The sequence below is a fragment of the Corvus cornix genome, chromosome 1A, assembly GCF_000738735.6.
Source record: "Corvus cornix cornix isolate S_Up_H32 chromosome 1A, ASM73873v5, whole genome shotgun sequence".
NCBI lineage: Eukaryota > Metazoa > Chordata > Aves > Passeriformes > Corvidae > Corvus > Corvus cornix.
Genome location: NC_047057.1, coordinates 43,148,732 through 43,170,711, shown reverse-complemented (window position 1 = coordinate 43,170,711; position 21,980 = coordinate 43,148,732). Strand labels below are relative to the sequence as shown.

The following is a 21,980-nucleotide window of genomic DNA, read 5'->3' as shown; positions in this document are numbered from 1 at the left end:
AGGCAGAGAAACTGAAACATGCTTTGTAGCAATAGCAAGTGGAAAAATAATGCATTGGATTAGAAGGTTTCATGCCATCCTTTTTTTTTATATAAAAACCCAACAAAATAAAATAAAACAAAACAGCCAACCAAAAAAACCCTCAAAAAACCCCAAACCAAACAAAAAAAAATGTGAAGAAAAGCCTAAGAATATCTTTCAGGGATACAGAAAAGCCCCTAAGAGACCAAAAAATATTAATTAAATAATCCAGTCTTCTGATGACTCATTACAGCTTCAGTTCCTTTTTCCCAGGCATAATAAGATTGTGCAGCTTTAGGTTTCTAACAAATATTCAGAGGGGGAAAAAAAGTTAATCTTTCTGAAATAGAGCACTCCCTTAGAGAGTTTTCATTTCCTCAGACTCTCCTTTGCATTGTGCTTAACACACAGTGCGATTTTCCACTGGAACAAGCCTGCAGCACACCACATGCACAGAAAACTTCTTTCTTGTACAGTGGATAAAGATCTTTTCATGTGAGGAAAACAACAGGACAAAATATTTTGAGGTCCTTAAAATTGTGGAGAGTCAGCATACTAGGCTAATGACAGAAGGAAATTTTTATAGACTACAACAATAAAAAAATCAGATCAATTGTAATAAATTTAATGAATGACCAAAATTTCTTGTCATAGTAGGCAAGGACAGGATTGAAAGAAAAGGAAAATGTAGAACTGCCTGCTCCCTCATCATCTGTGCATGTCATGTTGCATGAGAGGTACCAGTGAGAGCTCAAAAGCCAGGCAAACTAGGTCTGCAGCAGACTCGTTTGCTCTGTGAGATTATTCAACAAGGTACTGTGTGTGTGATCAAGCTGCTTTACACAAGCTTCTTTTGTTTGTACTGACAGGCTGTTTTTCCAATGCCTTGACATCTCCTTCCTTCACAATTCATTAATCTCTTCCCTATTGCTCCCATGCCATCCCTTTTTCCTGGCTTTTCTTAGCTATGTCCTCTTGATCCTAGGTTTGGATGATTAGAGAAGAATGTCAAGTTCTGGTTTTTGGGGGTTTTTTTGTTTACTTTGTTTTGTTTTATTTTGTTCTTGGGTTGTTTGTTTTTTTTATTTTTTCTGTAAGTGTACATACATTCTTAATAATTTGGTAGAAAACCTTGACTATATATCCAGGTTATAAGTATGACTTAACAACTGAAAACATAAGGTAAACAAATGGGATGAATTTTATTATTATTTTTATTGGCATGCCTGGCTCCTGAGGTTAAAGTTCCTAAGATATAACTGTTCCTAGCAGAACTGTAATAAAACCCAGGTAATAATGTAATACATATCTCAGGAAATTAAAGAAATTCCGTTGGGTCAGAGATTGACTTTTCAGTTTAAACCCCGAAGGATGCATGCATCAGTAAAGAATTAATGTTAGATAAGAGTACCATCCCCAGCTGGCAAAACAGGTGTATCACTATGTAATACATGCTGATAACAGTTTGCTGGTAGTTTTCCAGTTTAATTCTGGTTTTGGCAAGCCTCTAGCTTTAAACTATACTAAATTAAGATGAATGGGGATTGAAACCCCTCAGAACAGTCTCCTGAGATTCTCACATAACTAATTTACACCAGAAAATTTAATCCCCTGCTCCCCACCCCTAGACAGGGCAAAAATTGGAAGTTTTAGTAACCGCAAGAAGAACAACCGTATGCTAATTCCATCCTGACTGCTGCACTCTGCCGCTGCAGTTTGTCAGGGTGTATTTTGACAAAAGCCTGCCAACAAGGGTTCCAAAATTTTCCCGAATTGTGAATCCTCCTTTTTGTGTCAGGAATAAATGTTTGAGGTAGAAAGCAGGTCAGAGGGAGACAAATGGCCAGACTCCCACTGACTTCAACATAGCCAGCATCTATTCCTGTCATACAGTGATTTTTATTTTTTTTCCTGACTACAGAAATACCAGAGGTGTTTCACTAAAAAAGAAAATCATCTTTGGAGAAAAGCTTAAACCTTTTTTTCTCTCTGAACACCACTTAAACTGCCAGTCATGATAAGGTGGTGTGATATTATAACTGAGTCAATGTTTACAGTGCAGTTTACATGCTATATAATGACAAAGGAAAAAAACTTTATCTCAGGAAAATGAGGATGGAAGTAAAGTTTTCTCTTTTCCATGGCAAATTACTATGAACCTTCTCAGCCTGACTAACTGATGTATTAATACTTTATGTATTTATGCCTCTTTATTTTTTCTTTCTTTATTGCCTTTTTTTTACTTAAGGCCATATGTCATCGCACCCATACCAGCTCATGTTGAAGGCTGTACATTTGTATGATCAGTCTTTTGTATTGTGAATTTGTGATGTGTTTCAAATATTTTTGGGGGGAGGGGGTTGTAGGGGTTAGGAAGTATATTTATTCTAAATGACATATCTTTTTTCTTCCACTAAAAGTGAAAGTGTGGAAGAAGTTAGATTTTCAAATAAAAGCATCAGTTCCTGTGACTTCTGTTCTAGGCTGTCATATTTCTGCCAAATCATTTCATACCAGCAGCATTGCAAGCAATGTCTGTGATCAAGGGCTCCAGCACTGTGAACACTTTCAAACCAACCCTTATTTTTCTCTCCAAGTACTTCTTGCCATGTACAAACTTTTTGTATGCCCTTTAACACACTGAATGTAATGTCCCACCGTGCCATCTGGGCTTTATTCAGGATAGCTGGTCCATGTGACCTGTTTTTGCCTAAGATCCATTCCTCTGTAACACTGCCTGCAGATGTTTTCCCTAGGTTTTTGTCCCCTAGTTCCTGTTTTCATTGACCTCTAAATCCCCTGAGTTTTTAATTTTACTTTATTTTGGTTTGGTTTAGCTTTTGTTACATGCAAACCATACGGGACACATTCTCAGGAAAGTAAACATCATTGCTGCAAGGCTAATGACTTAGTTCTTTAAGTATGGGATATAATAGCGTTATTGTGAAGTGGGAAAGGAATCCAGGACTATGGCTTGCCAGGTGCTATACTGGTGTGTTATCCTCATCATTTGCTGTTGCTCTGGGAGACAGTAAAACTTCACTTGCAAACTCTAGTGTGTGGGTTTATTTTTCCCTCTTTACAGCTGCACAAAAATGTGGAAAAATAATGCAGATTTAAAATACTGGGAGCAGGGACTTGCAGAGAAGTGGGAAATAATATTCTGGTACAGAAAAAGTTGTAAACTCTGACTTGTGGTACCTTCCCACTTTATACCACCAAACATATGTTCCCACTGTGAAATTAGTATTTTTATACATACCTTTGATATAACACCATCATTTCTACATGAGAGAATCCTTGAGTGTTTGAATAAAACAATTCTGTGTGTTTCCCCAGGATAACATTTACACATTCAGGAGAAAGCACTGGCAAAGCAGAACAGATTCATCCTAGGTACCTAGATAACTTCTGGGTTTGATCAAGGGTATCAGCTACACTCTGAAGAGATATAACAATCAACTACGCAGAGAATATTTACAGTGCCTAGCTGAATGTATACCTACCTGTTTCCATCAAGAAATATTTCACATCAGATCATCAGTTGTGATAAATGTTGCCCAATTTTTTTTATTTAAGAGGTAACAAAGTTAAAAGAAATCAAAGAAAAAATAAAAAAGGTAAGGCAGATATTTAGCTGAAACAAAAGGCTAAGCAGTACGAAGCAAGACGCAGGATAAAAATTTCAAATGCTCATAACGTGAGTCCAAACTCACTGAGTGTTGGGTTAGAGATCTATGGAAAAGAAATCCATGGTGAAATTAATAAAAATAAAGCACAATGTAATTAGCAGTAGCACATTCAATTATTGAAAGTAAAACAATGTAAAAGACTAATCAGCATAATTCCAACTGTACCACTTTTAAATAACTGGATTGTTTGCCATGTCCTAATACTGTACAGGTAGCTGAATTTCTCTACAAGCAGAATCTACATCTGTATCACAATTCTGGCCATCATGAATCAGGAAACCACTCCCAATGAGTATCCATGTGTTCTCATGTCAGATTTTATAATACAGGCCCAAATTAAATATAGTTGGGGCCATGGCTTCCACTGACCAACATATTTATTTTGGGACAGGCTTATTGTGAGGGAAATACTCTGCTGAACTGTGGGTGACCTCTTCTACCTCCTCGTGCATATGAGTTATTTCTAACCAGCATACAAAATTAAAACCAGATATGTTCAGCCTTCCATGCACTTTATGAAGCCATGCAGAGTACACGCCGCTGGTTTTGCTCAGGGCGATCTGCAAGAGGAGTCCATTAGGGGAAAAACACACATCACCATTTTAAACTATCTTCCCACTTCTCTTTCAGTTTCCATGATGGAGAGGTGCTGTCACAGAGACTGGTAGTATTGTCATTGTTTTAGTACTTAACTGATTGTGGGATAATTCAAACACTCCATTTTCCTCCAAGAAACAGACTGAAGTGTAATTCTGAAAATAATGAAAGTGTATGAAAATGCTCTGAATGTTCACTATAGTATATACAACTTTTGTCTTCTGTTTCTGAAGCTAGCATAATGGAAAAAAGATGCCCTAGTAATAAATATAAGTAGATATTATACCAATATTAATATGGCGCATTCTACCTAATCCACTGCACAAACATGCAGCGCTGTAAATCTAATGAGTACATAGCAAACAGATGGAATTATAAGAGTCATTCCAGTATCTACTGTATCTGAAATACTTTCCATTAATGTGCTATGACAGTAATGGGACCTTCTTCTCTCTTTTTGTGTCATGGTGAATTAATCTATGAGACTTAGAAGTAATGTACAATTTCAGAGTCACACAGAGAATATCTGTTACAGATAACAGTTCTTTCATGGAGACCTTTCTCCCCTGGCTGAACAGACAGCCAGTTTGCTTAGAGTTACCCTGAGTGTAGATATCAGAGTTGTGAGAACTGGATTAGGCACTGACAGGGAAGGGAAAGTGGGTATGGTCCATGATTCCCAACTGCAGGACTTTGAGCACGATGCTTCAGATTGTTCCCCTTCCATACAAAGTTTCGCTTATCAAAAAGATAGCTTATGTCTCTGCAAAAAAAAAAAAAAAAAAAAAAAAAAAGGTTGTTTTTGGTCAGAAATCCAGTAAGTGTAGTCTTATAAGACTAAGAGGAACGAGGTGATATTATGCATATTTTTATTAAGCTGGGCTGTGACTTCACTTTATTGAGTATTTCTGTTCAGGAGAAACTGATTAGAAGTGTTGTGTGATGATGGGTAAGATATAAGAGTATCCTTAGGATAAACAAAGTCAGGAAAAAAATACCCAAACAGACAAAAATTATATATATTTTTTGTGACTGTCTTGTTCTTCACAGCTTTCAAATGGGAACAATTTTACTTATTCTTGAACATAAATTGTGGATGCTAACAGAAGCAATGAAATAAAAGTATTTGTTCTCTAGGACTTATCTTTCACTGTTTCAGAGGATTATAATCTTTTTTTTAGTACTGCATTGCATTTTCTTCAGCTCACATAATTTGCCATCAGAAGACATCAAAAGGCACTAGAAAATAGTAATAATTTTTAAGTGTTTCACCGCTAAAGTAATTTCCCTTGTGATCATCTGAGATCTCCTTGATTATTACTCCACAGGCACTGATCCTTGTCAACAACAAAATCAGCAAAATAAGCCCATTAGCTTTTGCTCCTCTGAAGAAACTGGAAAGACTTTACCTGTCTAAGAACAACCTGAAGGAACTCCCAGAAAACATGCCAAAGTCTCTCCAGGAGATACGGGCTCATGAGAATGAGATCTCCAAGTTGAGGAAAGCTGTCTTTAACGGACTGAATCAAGTGATTGTCTTAGGTATGAGCATGAGAAATTATAACAAACACTACTGAGTGTTGTTTCGAGATGTTGTTTTTAGTTTGATCAGTGATTATATGTAGAAAACCAACAAATGCTTCAATAAATTGTCTCTCTGAATTAGCTTTGACCTGAAGAATACAGGTACCTACACTGCAGCACAGCTCACAGTCATGTTTTGTTGGCAGAACTAGGCACCAATCCAATCAAGAGCTCAGGCATTGAAAATGGAGCTTTCCAGGGGATGAAGAGGCTCTCCTACATCCGTATTGCAGACACCAACATTACAAGCATCCCAAAAGGTAAGAAATTCAATTACTATTTCAGAGATTTGCACAGGTATAATTTGGAAACTTTTAGTCAGTTGGGAAAAAACATATTATGGAAGATTTTTGACTTAGTCCTAGTCCTTAGACTATCTATTTTTAGATCAGATGACCTTAATTAGTTTGGAAAATTTTGGCGTTTGATTACGAGAGGGTTCACGAGAGGTGCACTGTAAAATGTCATTTTATGTTATTTTTCTTTTCTTGTCTCATGGCTGAAATATAAAATGGAGGAACATTTTCAGCCTCCAAGCCTGGTTATTGAGCCTGATCAACATTACAAAACTGTAAATTTGTGTAGAATTAACTGAAGTTGTACAAGCATAAAATCAGCTCTCGATGAGTCTGTGGGTTTTAAGCCAAAAATACTGTCCCTCTAACAAAACAGAAACCTCTGCTAGTTTTCAATAGTAAAGTATTTACTTGCAAATTCCTACAAAATAAGAACAATTTCATTGTAATTTATTAAAAACAAAACAAACAAACAGGAATGGTTCTGTTACAGAGGAAATTATATTCAATTTATTCATACTTCAGCCAACAGATTGTTTTGAAATGGCTGAAAATTTTTGAAAGATAATATTGGTTATCACTTTTTTTTCTTCCCATATTTCCTGTTTTGGATGTTCCTTTGAGGGACCTTGGATAGGTAAAATATGTTTCCTCTTTTTTTTCCCTGATAAACAGAATTTGTAAACTATTATGGACTCTAGCTAAAATAACATTAGAATTATTTTGCCTCATACTTACAATTGCATTTTCTACCGCTGTTACTTGTTAAATATCTAGGTGCCAGGTGTTTGTACAATTATGTATGTGGGTAGTCTGACTAAAATGAAAGTTCTTTCTCCTACAATATTTTATATGTGCTATTTACATTATCATGAAGGCTAGAAGTAATAACTGAGAAGAATTTAATTTAGGTATTTTTCAAGAGTTAACTGTTTTATAATGACTATAGGAGCTTGGTCTTATTTCACACTAAATAAATTGCTACTAGCTGTTTTCAGTTTCCCTGATTGTGAAAGTTCTTTATTCCATTTACTGAATTGTTCATGGGCGTGTTTAGAAAAAATCTTTTGTCAACTGTAAAAAACCCTTGGTATAATACAAGTATTTTTTAAAAAGAAAAGAATCCAGTTTAATCAAAAGTAATTTGATGGTATTCTCTCTTTCAGGCCTTCCTCCATCCCTTACTGAACTCCACCTTGATGGCAACAAAATCAGCAAAGTTGATGCTGAAGGTCTCTCTGGACTCACCAACTTAGCAAAGTAAGAATTAATTTCTTCTTTTCACATAAAATATTAGTTGACATTGCAATCACCACACACACAATTAGAAAACATCAGTCTGGGCTTCATTAGTATTAGAATCATTGAAATAGCCATAACTTAGCAGAAAAGGCTTCTAAGGATTTGTGTACTGATTGAAGGCAACAAACACTTCTCTTGTTTTCCTGACAAAACTTTTTGTTTGTTTTCAATTGAGTGCTATATGCTCAGGACAACTGTTTATTTGCTTTACCAAAAAAAAAAAAAAAGAGAGACTAATTAGATTTTTTTAAATTATGCATGTTTCTTTCATTGTATGTCCATCTTTTGTTTATGAAGCTTTCTTGGGACACAGCATTGCTCATGCAGTTTGTCTAGAAACTGAGGAAAAAGCACATGGGAACCACAACTTCTTTCAACAATGGTTCCTTTGTTTCTCAAGAAAGGCAAGACTGCAATGAGTCCAGGAACATGATTAAGAAAAAAAATCATAAAATTTAGTTGAAAAATTGACACTGTCAGAGTGACTTTACTCTGCTAATCTGTGACTATATTGTTGAATAAGTTTCTCTAACTGTAGGAAAATAAAATAACAATTCCCAAAAAGCAGTTATACAGAATGATTTGGGAATTCATTCACATCAAAAAACATGTAGCATAGTAAAATGGGCCTTTACTACAAATTATTTTGATAATTTAGGACTTTAAATTTTACTATGGAAATAATTTAATGGATCAAAACGACTGATAATCAAGACTGTTAATCAGATTACTGAATCTAATTAATGAATTTTCATCTCAATCATTCTCTTGTCATAATGAAGGCAGAAAACAGAAATCGGAGAAAGATTACTGAGCAGCAGGAGTTAAGTTTACTAGTATTTATAGTAGCTTGGACAGCAATTCAATGAAGTGAAGTATATAGTAACACAACACATATTTTGGATCTGAAAATTTCAAGATATAAAGTTTAGAACAGCTTTCCAGGGCTTATAAATTAAGACATTTCATCTTATGTTTTACGTTCATATTAGATCACAGACTCAAAAAAAAGTTTGTCTTAGATTTTGATGAAAAAATAAAAATACTATAATCAGGGGTTAGAGGACTATGAAGCAGTTATTTTTTGTAACAGAGGCTTAGTATAGAATTTAACACTCGTCAGAGAAATTATGAAAACTTTCAAAACCAAAACAAGATGATAACTGCTCAGGAGAGAGTAATTTACATTACTGGATGTGGGGGTTGTGGGGCGTGTGAGCTGTCCTGCAGATGACACAGTTTTTATGTTCTCACATTCACTCTTGGAAAACACTACAGGCAGCATCACATGGACAACACTGTTGGAAGTCTGCCTTAAGACATAAAGTTTTAAACAGCAAGTGCTAATGGACTCCTAAAAATATCTAAACTTGGGCTGCTTCTATTGTGGCTGTACTGTATGGAGCAACAAGATACTCTGTTGACCATGATGTGGAAATGTGGAGCTGCTCAGAGCAGGCACCAAGTTTTAAACCACTTGCTGCCCTGTGCTTAAGCAGGTAACCTCAGCATAGTCAGAGATCCTCTTTTGCAAAGGTGAGAGGTAAGGCAGAACACAGCTTGGTGAACAAGGAGGACACTGTCCAAAACAAAACACACAGGTGAGGGAAGGAGGGAGCTATGGAAGAGCTCCAGCCCAGCATACCAAACCCCAGTTTTTATTTACACATTGAAGTTTTCAGAGATATTAGGACAGGGTCAGACAACCTTGTTCATGTCCACTCAAGTTCAACAGTCTAATTGCTGCCCTAAAGCACAGTTAAACTTTGAGAAACAGGTAATTTTTCTGAGTGTGTTAAGGTATTTTAAACTGTAAAATGTTTCATGCAAGAGCTTGGTGTAGGTCTATTGCTCATTTTCTTTTGAGTTTTCCTGCATTCTAGTAGATGTACAATATTTGTCCTTTTTATTTGGTTGTTTTCCTTGTAAAATCACTCTTAAGTCTTTCAAAAGTCTTCATAGACTGCTTCAGTGAAAAACCAATAATCTTATGAAAGTAAACCCAACAAAGACTTTGCTGATTACACACAGGAATGAGCTCCAAGAAGATATTCACATTACACATCTGATATTACTAATGTCTATGTCCTATTAAAGCTTACTGAAATAGTCTAGCTCCATACAGTGGAATTTGAACCAAGCAAAGGGAGCTTTAGACTAGATATTAGGAAAAATTTCTTCATTGAAAGTCTAGTCCAGCACTTCAACAGGCTGCCCAGGGAAGTGGTGGAATCACCAACGCTGGAAGTGTTCAGAAGTCATGTGGATGTGGCACCTGTGGATATGGTTTAGTGGTGAACATGGTGGGGTCGCATTAACATTTGGACTCAGTGATCTTAGAGGTTTTTCCAACCTTAATGGTTCTTTGATTCTAAGCCCATAATAATAATAATGATATTGAGCATCACGAAGTTTCTTTCAAAAAAAATGGTGGAAATGGTCCAGCAGGGATGTTGGAGAAAAAAGGTGAAAAAGTATTTGAGAATTTCTTCAATTTTGAGATATGTTTTTGATTATGCTCTTCAATGATTTAGAACATTGGGGCTAGATCTACTGAAACACAGGAAAAATGTTACTCATTCATGAATATAAAAGGAAGTAATATATCAATGTATGAAGCGAAAATGATTTTTCAAATTCTTCCCTTTTTTTTCCTATGGGAAGGATGATGAAGACCGTATTCTTTCCCAACACTCTTAATCACCCTCTGTTTTACACAATAATATTGACTTACTTCATCTGTAAGCATAGCCCCAAGTGACTGAGAGTTTTTTGTAAGACAGTTAGAGGAGATGTAATTATATATAATTTCACTCCTCCTGGGATTTAGGTCCACTTCACTACGCACTCCTATAATTTAATTCTTTCCCTAAAAGACTGTGGAAAGGGATTACTTTTTCTTCAACAGACTAATATGAGAGTCAGAACTGAGGTTTTTTTAATACTGGTCTCCCAGGTGTGACACATCTGCTTGTAGACCTGCATATGTAGTGAACACATATTTAGATACGTGTCAAACAAGAATTTATAGCCCTCTGACAAAACATGATGGGTTTTTTCCCACTCCTTTCAAAGACATCCACTATGAATACCCATCACTGAAGTCCTCTGTAAGCATTCTGCAGAACTTCAGACTGAATTTCTCTGTAAGATCCAATCCCCCAAGCTTTCCTAAAATTTGGTATACTCTATTCAAAAGAAAGTTCATTCTAATAATTTTCATCTGAAAATTCTTAATTACCAAATTCTAGCAAGGGGATGGGATACTGTGAATTGATTTCTGAGTGAAATAAATTCCTATTGATGTAACTGGGAGATTTCATTAAACTCTCCTTCATTGTTTAATAGTTTGAAAACATTGCCATGTTTAAATGAGTATGCTAAGACTATTTGCATTATATGTAATATTAGTTAATATTAGGAAACTTCTCTGCCATAAAGATAGAACAAGAATTTTCAGTTCTGTGATTTTATTCTAGGTTCAGATCCTGACTTCTGAAACTGCTACAAGCCACAAAGAATTACAGGTTATTAAATAACTGTGAGGAAGGCTCTCTTTAAAAGTACTCCTCCATAGCAAATTATTTTAACATGAGATTTCTTATTACCTACATTAAATTCTCTTATTGATTAAGCTATTAATAAATCTCAGAGCATTTTCCCCCTCAATATTAAAAAAAAGATTGCTTAAAGAAAAAAAGATAGAGCAAAATAGATGACCTAGGTTTAGCCTTTATAGAAATAATTTTCTCAAATTACAAGACTCCTGATGATGACAACTCCTGAAGTATTGTCACTCATTTCTTTACTACAACACAGAGTATTGCAATTTATGGGAGTCTCTTGAAAAATTTGTGCTGTTTGGTAATTGCAAACCAAAATACTATTAGCACAGAAATAGACAGATAGAAACAGATCATCCAAATGGAACATAAACTGTGCTATAAACCTAGTATGTGGATGTGTAAAGCAGAAAGGATGATTTTGTGATGAAAAATATGGGTTGGAGAAATGTGTAAGTCCCACTTTGATGTCCTGCTACAGGGATCATAAAGTATGGCTGAGCTCCTGTTTCCAGTAGGTAACATGGCTCTAACTACTTAACTATCTTAGAAGGATGCAGTGAAGTTTTAAGGTTAACAGTTCTGGGAACATGGGTTGTGCAATTTGACAAAAAAAGTTACAGACAGTGCTCCTAAAGTTACAAGTATCACGTATTCAGTGTTTCAGCTTCTAAAGAAAGGCTGGTGCCTATGGAGGTGCACAGTATGTATTTACATCAGGACTAGTCGTACAGCTCATCAAATGCAGTATCATAAGCACAAGTTGAATGCTATAATGATAGCTATGAATATTCACAACACGTCAAGCTTATTTAATTTTTTTTATTTAACCTAGCTCTACCTAGCGCACACATAATTCTTAAAATTAGCCTGGTCTGTTCTGCAACAGCAGTGTAGAGAAGGAATCAACCCAAGAAAGATAGTTATGTGGACAAGTTTAACATATTTTTTGTTGGTTTCCTCTTTTTTTTTTTTTTTACTTTTTCAGACTGGGTCTCAGTTTCAACAGTATTTCTTCAGTTGAGAATGGCTCTCTTAACAATGTACCTCATCTGAGAGAGCTCCACTTGAACAACAATGAACTTGTCAGAGTACCCAGTGGACTGGGTGAACACAAATATATACAGGTAAAGTTTATCATACTGTCTCAGAGAGCAATAGTTGAAAGATTCCTAATGATAGATGTGTGTTTATTCAGTCTTGAGCAGAAATGTGCATCGTATTTGTAACTTGATGCAAGTTCCATAAACTCTTGAATTATCAAGGAAATGTTGCATACAACAAGACTCTTATTCTGATTTTTTTTGTGGAAATGGTTATGGAGGTGTATAGACCTGGAGGTGTACATTCATTGTCTCTTCGTGTCTGAGGGGCCACAACAAATATGGGATTATTTGTGTACTTTGGTTTCCTCTTTACTCAAAAAATACATTCTGAGAACATTTCTTCTGTTGATTTTTTTTTTTTTTTCAGTTCTACTCAGGGATATATTGCAGCCTTTCCCAAAAACCTTTCCTTTGTTATATCACAAAATAATGACATCAGGAGGGCAAATAGACCAAATAGGCATCTCACATCACCAGTATTTTTGAGGTCCTTGTGACCAGATATCTAGAAATATTGCCTTTTGGGAACAAGCTAAGTCTGTCTTCACTCAGACTAATATTTTACAGGAAAGAAAGCTCCCAAAGAATAAAGACTACCAAATGTAAATTACCCCTTGCATGTAGCTTGGAAAATTTCTTCAGAAATGGTGAATCTGGAGCAAAATAATATACATCAGCTACTTTAAATCATCATTAGTGGTTACTTTGGCTCTAAGTTCTGTATAGTTGCACTCACGAGAATGAAAGTATTAGAGCTGGAGAGAAACCAATCACCATCAAATACATTCTCTGTGTACAGCACTTGCTTCTGAGCCACAGCGCTGTATTAATAATTTCACATCTTTGGCTCCTCTTTTGGCTACAGTATGGCCAGCTGCCAGTAACATTATTCGATTGCCTTGCACAGTTTCTGCACTTTCTGTAGAAATTATTCCAGTTGGGTGTATGCTAGGTGTTTCAAAGCTAAACAGAGTCAAGGATTCGTTTGGAAAGAAGATATATTTGTATAATATTGCAAAAAACACATACGGAGCATTTAATATGAAATCTTTTATCTTATTTGCCATGGTAGCTCTATTTCTCACTTCAGTACTTCAATGCTTTCCAGGTGGTCTATCTTCATAACAACAAGATTGCTTCCATTGGTATCAACGACTTTTGCCCTCTTGGCTACAACACCAAAAAGGCCAGCTATTCCGGCGTGAGCCTCTTCAGCAACCCCGTGCAGTACTGGGAAATCCAGCCCTCTGCTTTCCGGTGTATCCATGAACGCTCTGCAGTACAGATCGGAAATTACAAATAGATGTCTAAAGATGGGGTTCGGTTGTGTTCCAGATAAAGTATCTGTTGTTATAGGCCTGTTCAAAAAGTCGTTGCTAACAATTAATGCCAAATGCCAGAAACTTCACTTTAAAGTGGAGGTGATCCATTGATGTAGAATAAATGAGACATTACAGATGTACAAGAGCGAGCATACCATCAAAAAGAATTGCCAACTGTGCTTTAAACTGACTTATTTCAGCGTTCTTTTCCAGCATGCTTTCTGTGGCATTTTTCAGTTTGCTGAATGCTACAGGTTTTCAGATTCCACTGTATATGAAATTCGGAGTAAATATTTGTCAAGTTATGATATATAAAAAAAAAAAGATAATGATTGAGGTTATTTTTATAGCCACACACAGAGAAAAATAGTAGAGGGAAAAAAACCTCTCAAATCATCTTGAGACTTGAGAAGGTAAGAATTACCTCCTTTAAATTTATTTCAAGCCCTGGAGGTTTAAAAATATCCACTATAACTCTAAGAAAATTCTGAATGTATCTATTTAGCAGAGGCAAATAAAGTTGTTGCTAATGTCATTATTTTTGGAAAAATAAAATAAATTCATATTGTACACATAGTTCTTTAAAGTTTGCCATTCTTCTAGAGCAATGCTATTCAGAATTAGCCTGACATCATCCTAATGAAGAAAATATTGAGTAGTCTGCAGTAAAAAATGTGTAACCTGTATCTGGAGCTCGATGACTAAATTTCTCTAGTGCAAATCCTTCTCACCTTAGCCACAAGAGCAGTTTTTATTACTTTACTGCCTTGTAGAGTATGGTATAAGGGTTTAGTAATTGTTATCATTCCATGTATTTATCTAAACAAAAAACCATAGCAGTTCACTGTTCACTTGTTCTGCATTGTACATTTGTCATCATCCTTTACTGTTTTTGGTTTTTATAAAAAGGAATTAATTGTGAAGTAGAGATATGCAGGCTCCTCCATCTGATGAATTTGTGGAATTTAGACTATAAGCAAAATCGTAAGTCTAGAAATATATGAAGTGAAATAACTGCAATTTGGGACATTGCTGGGGCATCATTTGTAGAAGTGTCTATTTAGAGTGATTTGGAGCCCTCTGTAAATTGGGATTCTTCAACCCATACTGGTGGGTAGCAAGCACATCAAAGGTAGGCTGCAAATTTCTACTGTCAATCTTCAAAGCTAAGCATATACTCAATAGAAACATCACCTGAAAAGAATCTTCTGCAGACTCTTAATACTCCAAGGTCGATCTCTCTAATTTGTAAAACTTATATGTCATTTATATTAAAGAATAATGTAATACAGGCAAACTCCAAAGTGTTTGTCTTTCTTCTTTTGTTTTGATAGCATAACATAGTGTGTCAGAACTTTAATTAAGTCTTGAAAATTGAACATCTTTGGCATGATGATAGCTAAAGACAGAATGAGTTGTGTGAAATTCTTTTGCCTCAAGGAACTTTTTCATGCCTAACTTTCATAGGTGTTTTTTTTTGTTGTTTTTTTTTTTTTAGCAAACAAATATAGTCTTTTTATAGCTGTCATTTATTCAGTAGTAAATATTTGGAAACAATTATGACTCACTATAGCCATTACACAGAAAAAACATGCTTGCACTGTTCTGAGATGTCTTCTTCACACAGTAGCCAATGAATTTCTCTGCTTTCCATCTGTTTTTCTTCTGGGTTTCACATTTTCAGAGTGTTATTTTTAAATAAAACAAACAGTATATGATATCTTTCTGTCACTGGAGGGAAAACTCTCCAGAAAATCAGCAGTTATGTTTTTTTCCTTTTGGTTCTTGGTTGGATATCAGCTATTGTACAGACAGAGACTTCATGCAGAAAGCTAAGCACTGGCACTTCAAGCAAGAACAAAGGCATTGTCTTGGCTTGAAAAACTCCACAGGGTTTGTATGTACATGGTTACAGAAAGAGATTCACACAACAAATAATAATTACATAAAGCACCATATAAACATATGCACAAGCTTTCCATTTCTCCATCCATAGTTTTAAAATATCACATACTAAGATTTTTCTTTGAAATTAGAACAAACTTTAAGTCCAGAAGAAAATACCTGAGTTTGGTCCTCCCCTGTAGTACTCATGATATGTCCCCTCTCAAGCTTGCTGCTTGCTGCTAAAGCACAAGTTATTCCTCATAAAATATATTCCCTGCTAACAACCAAGGGCTGCAAAGATATCAGGACTTTCCTGATTCTCAGACTTGCTCAGTGAAGCAGAATGAGCAAATCTTGTAACAAGAGACCTAAGCAAGATCATGACAAATTTGAAAGGTAAACACACTGTTGGTTTTCCATAAATTGTGCAGCCACACCAGTGATGTTTGACTGATAGGATTCTATCCATACACAGCATCTGCAGAGACTTCAAAGCAGCAGGAAGCCCACTACTCTTAAAACTACTTTTCATAGAAATACAAAACAGATGGCTCTTCCACTTAAAAACAAAACAGGGAAAGAAAAAAAAGAAAGAAAAAAAACCAAACACAAAAAATCCATAAACAATTGGGTGGAAAGAAATAAGAGAACTAAGGCAGAAAGGCTTTGGGCCCAACGGAGCATCCCCAATCTCTTTGTAAAGTATGAAGACAGTAAATGGTCACAACTGTTGGACTCAAACACATAAAGAATAATACCCTTGTTTCCTGGTGCAGCCTAAAGCATCATATCCCTTACTTCCAGCAAGGGTGTGGACATCTTTTAGTCTGGTTTCTCCTAAAGTGCACCAGGTTATGGACAGTTATCATATACTCAATTGCTGATGTATAAATGACACTAAGTCTAATTTCATTTCCAGGAAAGGATCAGCTCTTAAATCCTTGGCATCAGTGTGTTGCCCTCATTTCCAGGACCATACATTTTTTCAGTTGCCTCCAGAAACTGCTCCTAAAATCCTCTAAACACAAGGTCTGGCAACAGCTCTTTGGCCCATAATTTGGTTTGGGGGTTTTTTGGGTTTTTATTTTTGTTTTGTTTTGGGGTTTATTTTAGGGGTTTTTTTGCGCTGCTAGTGAACCACTCTGTTACAAACTATTTCTGCTTATGTTAGCTATTTTTGAAAGCAGATAGCATTTTCTACCTCACACTCATATGTAAAAAATAGGAGAAAGCTGACAAATTGTGTTTGTTCAAAGCAAGCATTTACTTAATGCATCTCTAATATCATATGAAAAATAACTAAAAATGATTACAGGCTTTCTGATCCCACCACTACTCTGAAGTGCCATCTAGTGTCACTGAGGGACAGTAACAAAGTTACTGTTAACTAGAGAAAACCAGAAGGAAAAAGGTTTATGAGGCTTTATGAGAAGAGGGTACCCAAATTCACATACTCTGCTGTTTTGGTTTTCTATTTTTATTAATCCAGAGGTTCAGAGCTGTGAAATCAATAGTCTTTTTGTACACCTAAGATCAAATATGCTTGCTTTGAACAAGGATGGGTTTTTGCTCATTCTGTCTATATGCACACATTGCTCTGAAGTTAGTTTTGCTTCAGAGACTGGCCTACATTTGTGTTTTTTGGGATTTTTTCAAAAGAGTTGCCCTAATTTAGCTGAAAGTAGTTCATTCAATAAAAAGGAAAATAAATTAAAGAGTCATATTGATGAAAAGTTGCAGAGCACTGAAGGGCAAACATGGGCTGTCAGATAGATGTTCAATATTAACTGCATCATCTTCAACATGAAATTGTGAAATTAAAAGTAGTTGATAATTTTTAGCATAAAACCTTAACTTAACAATGCTCCAGCAGCTCCATCTGCAAAATAACACAGTTTCTGCGGATGTCCTGAAAAGGCACAAAAACTGTTTGAGTGTTTGGATTACACTCAACAGAAACACTCAAACAGCTAGACTCATCAATGGCTACATTTTAAGTGACACAAACCAGCCTTTGGCCTCCTGCCCTGCTTCCTGCTCTGGAAGTTCAGGGCTGTTAGTGTGCCATAAGTGCATGAGAGGATCAGTCTGGATACAGGCACTACAGAAGGCTGTTTACCCTGCCTGTTAAACTGCACACTTTCCTTTCTGAGATATAAAGATGTGGTTTCTTCAAAACTGCTTTGTCAGCCAGTTTCCTTACTCAATGTGTACATTATGCTGCTTGAAAGCTTTGGAGATTACCTCTATGTGGGTGTTTTAAGTCAGCAGACCAGAAGAATGTTAATGCTCTGTTACTGCCTGCTTGAATTGGACTTAAATCTGTGGGAGAAAGAATGGACAAAACTGTGAGAAATTGTATTGTTCTAAATATGTATATATATGCATGCATATCTATATATAATTCACAGATCTTTTTAGACTACAGCAGCAAACTAATAACAAAATTATAACAGTGTGATAAGAAGCAGTGATGGTTGTGTTTCTATATCCATGTGTATGCCTGCAGCATGAAACACAGTGAAGAAGCTTTTGAAAAGCAGCAATAATTATAGGCCTTGCATCTGCAAACACTTATCCACGTGAATAGCTCCAATATTTTCAGTCAGAGGAACTGAAAAATACAGATGGCCATCAATTTTGAACAGAAATTTAAAAAAATATGCTGTCCATTCTTTAAATACAAAAGGCTGGTTTTAAACAAACCATAAAAAACTGTCTATACCACCTTCATCCAGGAAATTTTTGTCCCAAAAAATATCCCAGGTATTGTCGTTGGCTCACACCCAGAAGGAGAGAAGGTGAATACTTGAAAATGATGATTTCTAGTTATAAACAGCATGATATTTTGTTTAGATGCACAAATATTAATCGATAGGTTGTGTTGCTCCTAGCTGTTGGCGGAATGGAGAGTAGAATATGTAATGCTTTATTCTGGATATTCCCTGGATGAAGAGATAGAATGTACCCTCAGAAATTTTGCTGATGATACAAAACTGGGGAGGAGGGGTGTTGGCTGATATGCCATTCAATGGGACTTTGATAGGCTGGAGTTGAGCAGAGAAACGCAGTGAGGTTCAACAAGAGCAGGTGTAGGGTCCTGCACCTGGGGAGGAATAACCCCAAGTACCAGCACAGGTTGGGGGCTGACCCCTTAGAGAGCAGCTCTGCAAAAAGGGACCTGGCAGTCCTGGAGGATGAAGCTGACCATGAGCCAGCAGTGCCCTTGTGGCCAGGAGGGCCAATGGTACTCTGGGATGCATCGAGAAGAGTGTGGCCAGCAGGTTGAGGGAGGTGATCCTGCCCCTCTACCCTCTAGTGAGGCCAGTCCTAGCGCTGTGTCGAGTTCTGGGCTCCTCAGGACAAGAAAGAAAAGGAGCTACTGGAGAGGGTCGAGTGGTAGGGCACAAAGGTGATTAAGGGACTGGAGCATCTCTCTTATAAGGAGAGACCGAGGGAGCTGGGCCTATTTGTCTGTAGAAGAGAAGACTGAGAGGGGGTCTCACTAATGCATATAAATACCTTAAAGGTGGGTGTCAAGAGGGTGGTGCCAGACTCTTTTTGGTGGTGCCCAGTGACAGGACAAAGAGCAATGGCCATAAATTAAACCACCAGAAGTTTCATCTCAGCATGAGTTGCACGAGTTCCTGTGCAACCTGCTCTAAGTTGCCTTGGCAGGGGAGTTGGACTGGATGATCTCCAGAGGTTCCTTCCAAATGTGATTCTGTATAAAAGATTACAATTTACAAAACCTTCTATGTTCATCTTTAACATGAAATCAAGCAAAATTTTTCCAACTCTTTATGTTATTGTCTCAACAGCATTGAAATACATATTTTATGATAAATCCTACTTACACCTTTTATTCATTTTCAACTATTATGTTAGAGTATATATTATAATTGAATAAAAAAGCCTTAAGGATTTTGTTGCTATATTTGAAACTACAGTTTTATACAAGTTACATTATTGTTTCCAGATGAAGACTTTAACTGAGATAACTTAGGCTAGCCCTGCTCTACAGAGTAATTTTTGAAAGTGTTCAAATCCTTATACAAAGGCATGGAAAATAAGGACCATGTGTCTGCTACTAAGGGCATGTTACAAAGCCCTTTCAACAGGAAAAACTCAGAACCAATTAAACCTAATCACGTAGCATTCTGATGCTGAATCCTTTAATCTTTTAATTTCAAGGTATTGAATCTCTGCAGGAATCCAAAGCTTGTAAAGAATAAACCAAATTCCAGAGTGTAGAAAAAAAAGAAAATAAATTTAAAGATGTATAAAATAATCTTGACATGAAAGACAGAATAATTCTAACTACTTCTTGCCTATGCTAGAAACTCTAGACAACTGAAATGCTTCAAAAGGCTTATTCCCTTCTGAGAATAAACCTTCAGAGGTTTGTCCATACACATCATTCCTACATGGAATGAAAACATGGATACATTGCAATGAATTCTTGAAACAAAGCACTGTTTTTGAAGTGCTAGCTAACAGAGAGTGATTGAGAGATCCTAAACCTCGAGTGACTTAATATTCCATCATGCCGTCATGAAAATGAAACAAAAAGATTAGCCTTTTGACTATATTTTAGCTTTCTACCCTTTACTGTTCATTTTCAGCACCAAATTCTTTAAAGACATACCAACCTCTTTTTTTTTTGTATACAGGGAGCCTCTGCATTTGTAGATTACAGACAGATAGAGAAGATGGTGAGAATTTCTCTTTAACAGATACAGATAATTGGATTGTTATGGAAAAACTTAAATAGATTGTCTCTTTACAGCTGTCAAAGGACTAAATTACAATGAAGTGGTAATATTCCCTTTGAACTTCCTTGCTAGAATTCTGACACACAGGATTGTCATGTTCCCTACATCTTAGACAGAGGAAATGGCCTCATACTATGAAAAAAATGCAACAGCACAAGGATTTTAGATTATTCCGCAGAGCTGAGAAATAAATAGCATTAACAGGAAGAGAAAAAGACATGTCCCATTTACCAAAGCTCTGTCCTACAGACGAGGAAGCTGAGGATGCCTCCAGCCTGGATCTACCCTCCCTCACATTTCAAGTGAGGAAGATGAGATAAAAGTGCTTCCTAGCCCCTTGATTACCTCATGGACAGCTTCTGGGCTGGTATGAGAGCATGTGAAGTAGTACATGAACACATGTGAACCTCCTGAGGATTGAAGCAATCCCAGTACAGACTGGGTGATGAATAGACTGAGATCAGCCCTGCAGAGAAGGATTTCAGGATACTGGTGGATGAAAAATTGGGTATGAACCAGCAATGTGTACTTGCAGCCTAGAAAGTAAAACATATCCTGGGGTACATCAAAAGCAATGTGGCCATCACGTCCAGGGAGGCGACTCTGCTTCGCTTTCCTGAACACCTCACCTGCAGTTATGCATGCAGTGCTGGGGTCCCCAGCACAGGAAAGAGCTGATAGAGAGGGACTAGAGGAGAGTCACAAGAAGGATCAGAAGGCTGGGACACCTCTCCTTCAAAGACCTGCTGAGAGAATTGGAATTGTTCCGGGGAAAAATAGGCTAAGGAGAGATATTATTGCAGCCTTTCACTATATAGAGAAGGATGATAAGAAAGACAGAGACTTTTTACCAGCGACAGGATAAGGTGCAATAGTTTTAAGCTGAAAGATGGTAGAATTAGGTTGGATACAAGGAAGATATTTTTTAAATTAAGGCTGGTGAGACATTGGAACAGGTTGCTCAGAGAAGCTGTGGATGTTTCATCACTGGCAATGTTCAAGGCCAGGGAGGATTGGGCTTTGTGCAAACTGGCCTCATGGAAGGTGTCCCTGCTTATTACAGGGAGGTTGGACTAGATGATCTTTAAAGGTCCTTTCCAAACCAAACCATTCTGTGATTCCAAATGCAATATCAGGGCCCTGAGTACACCAGTAGGCTCTTGCTGCCATGATCATCTCTTCTAGAGCCTCTGTCCACCCAGACTTCTACCACTCATCGTCCAGGAGCTACATTCAAGCTCAATTTCTTGTTCTTTCCCTGAGCTTACAGCTGAGGTTCAGCAGGAGAGCAGCTGTGCAAGGGGAGGCAAGCTGGGAGCCAGCAGTTACACAAGGCAGGGCAGCAGCCTCAGGAGCGAGGTGACAGTCCCACAGCACACAATGAAGCACAGCAAAGCTGTTTGGATAACTGGAACTGCGGTGGGCCAACCATCCGGCAACTGAAGTCCAGTGAGAAGGCAGGCTTAAGGTCCAGCTTGGATATCAAGTCAATAATATAATGCCAGGTACAAAACTAGGCACAGCATACCTACAACAGAGCTAGGACCAGGATTCAGCTTGAATACAGCTGCTGGACAATGGGTAGGGGCAGTGTGGCTGGAGAATGTGGATGAGGCTGGAGTAAAATCTTCAACATCACCTGAGTTAATTAGGAATCCAAACCCTGTTTTCCAAGGCCTTGGAAGGCACATTTCTAAAAATGTTTTATTGTGAGTGTGTGACAAGTCATCAGTGGTGGCTTTCAGAAGAGGGATTTCCTGCTAATTGGTAAAGCTAACATTTTCTTCCCTTCACCAAGTTTTGAATCAAAATGTTGTGGGCTATCACTTGCACAT

At 37.0% G+C, this 21,980-nt stretch overlaps 1 protein-coding gene across 1 annotated transcript in view; it reads left to right on the top strand.

Annotated features, from left to right (window-relative positions):
* Positions 1–14,781, top strand: part of DCN (decorin) — a 38,238-nt gene extending 23,457 nt beyond the window's left edge. The window contains exons 4-8 of the mRNA XM_010413814.4: positions 5,639–5,852; positions 6,041–6,154; positions 7,357–7,450; positions 12,044–12,182; positions 13,270–14,781. Of these exons, the coding sequence (XP_010412116.1) occupies positions 5,639–5,852; positions 6,041–6,154; positions 7,357–7,450; positions 12,044–12,182; positions 13,270–13,464 (756 nt within the window). The 3' untranslated portion in view covers positions 13,465–14,781. The remainder of the gene's footprint in view (positions 1–5,638; positions 5,853–6,040; positions 6,155–7,356; positions 7,451–12,043; positions 12,183–13,269) is intronic.
* The last annotated feature ends 7,199 nt before the right edge of the window (positions 14,782–21,980 follow it).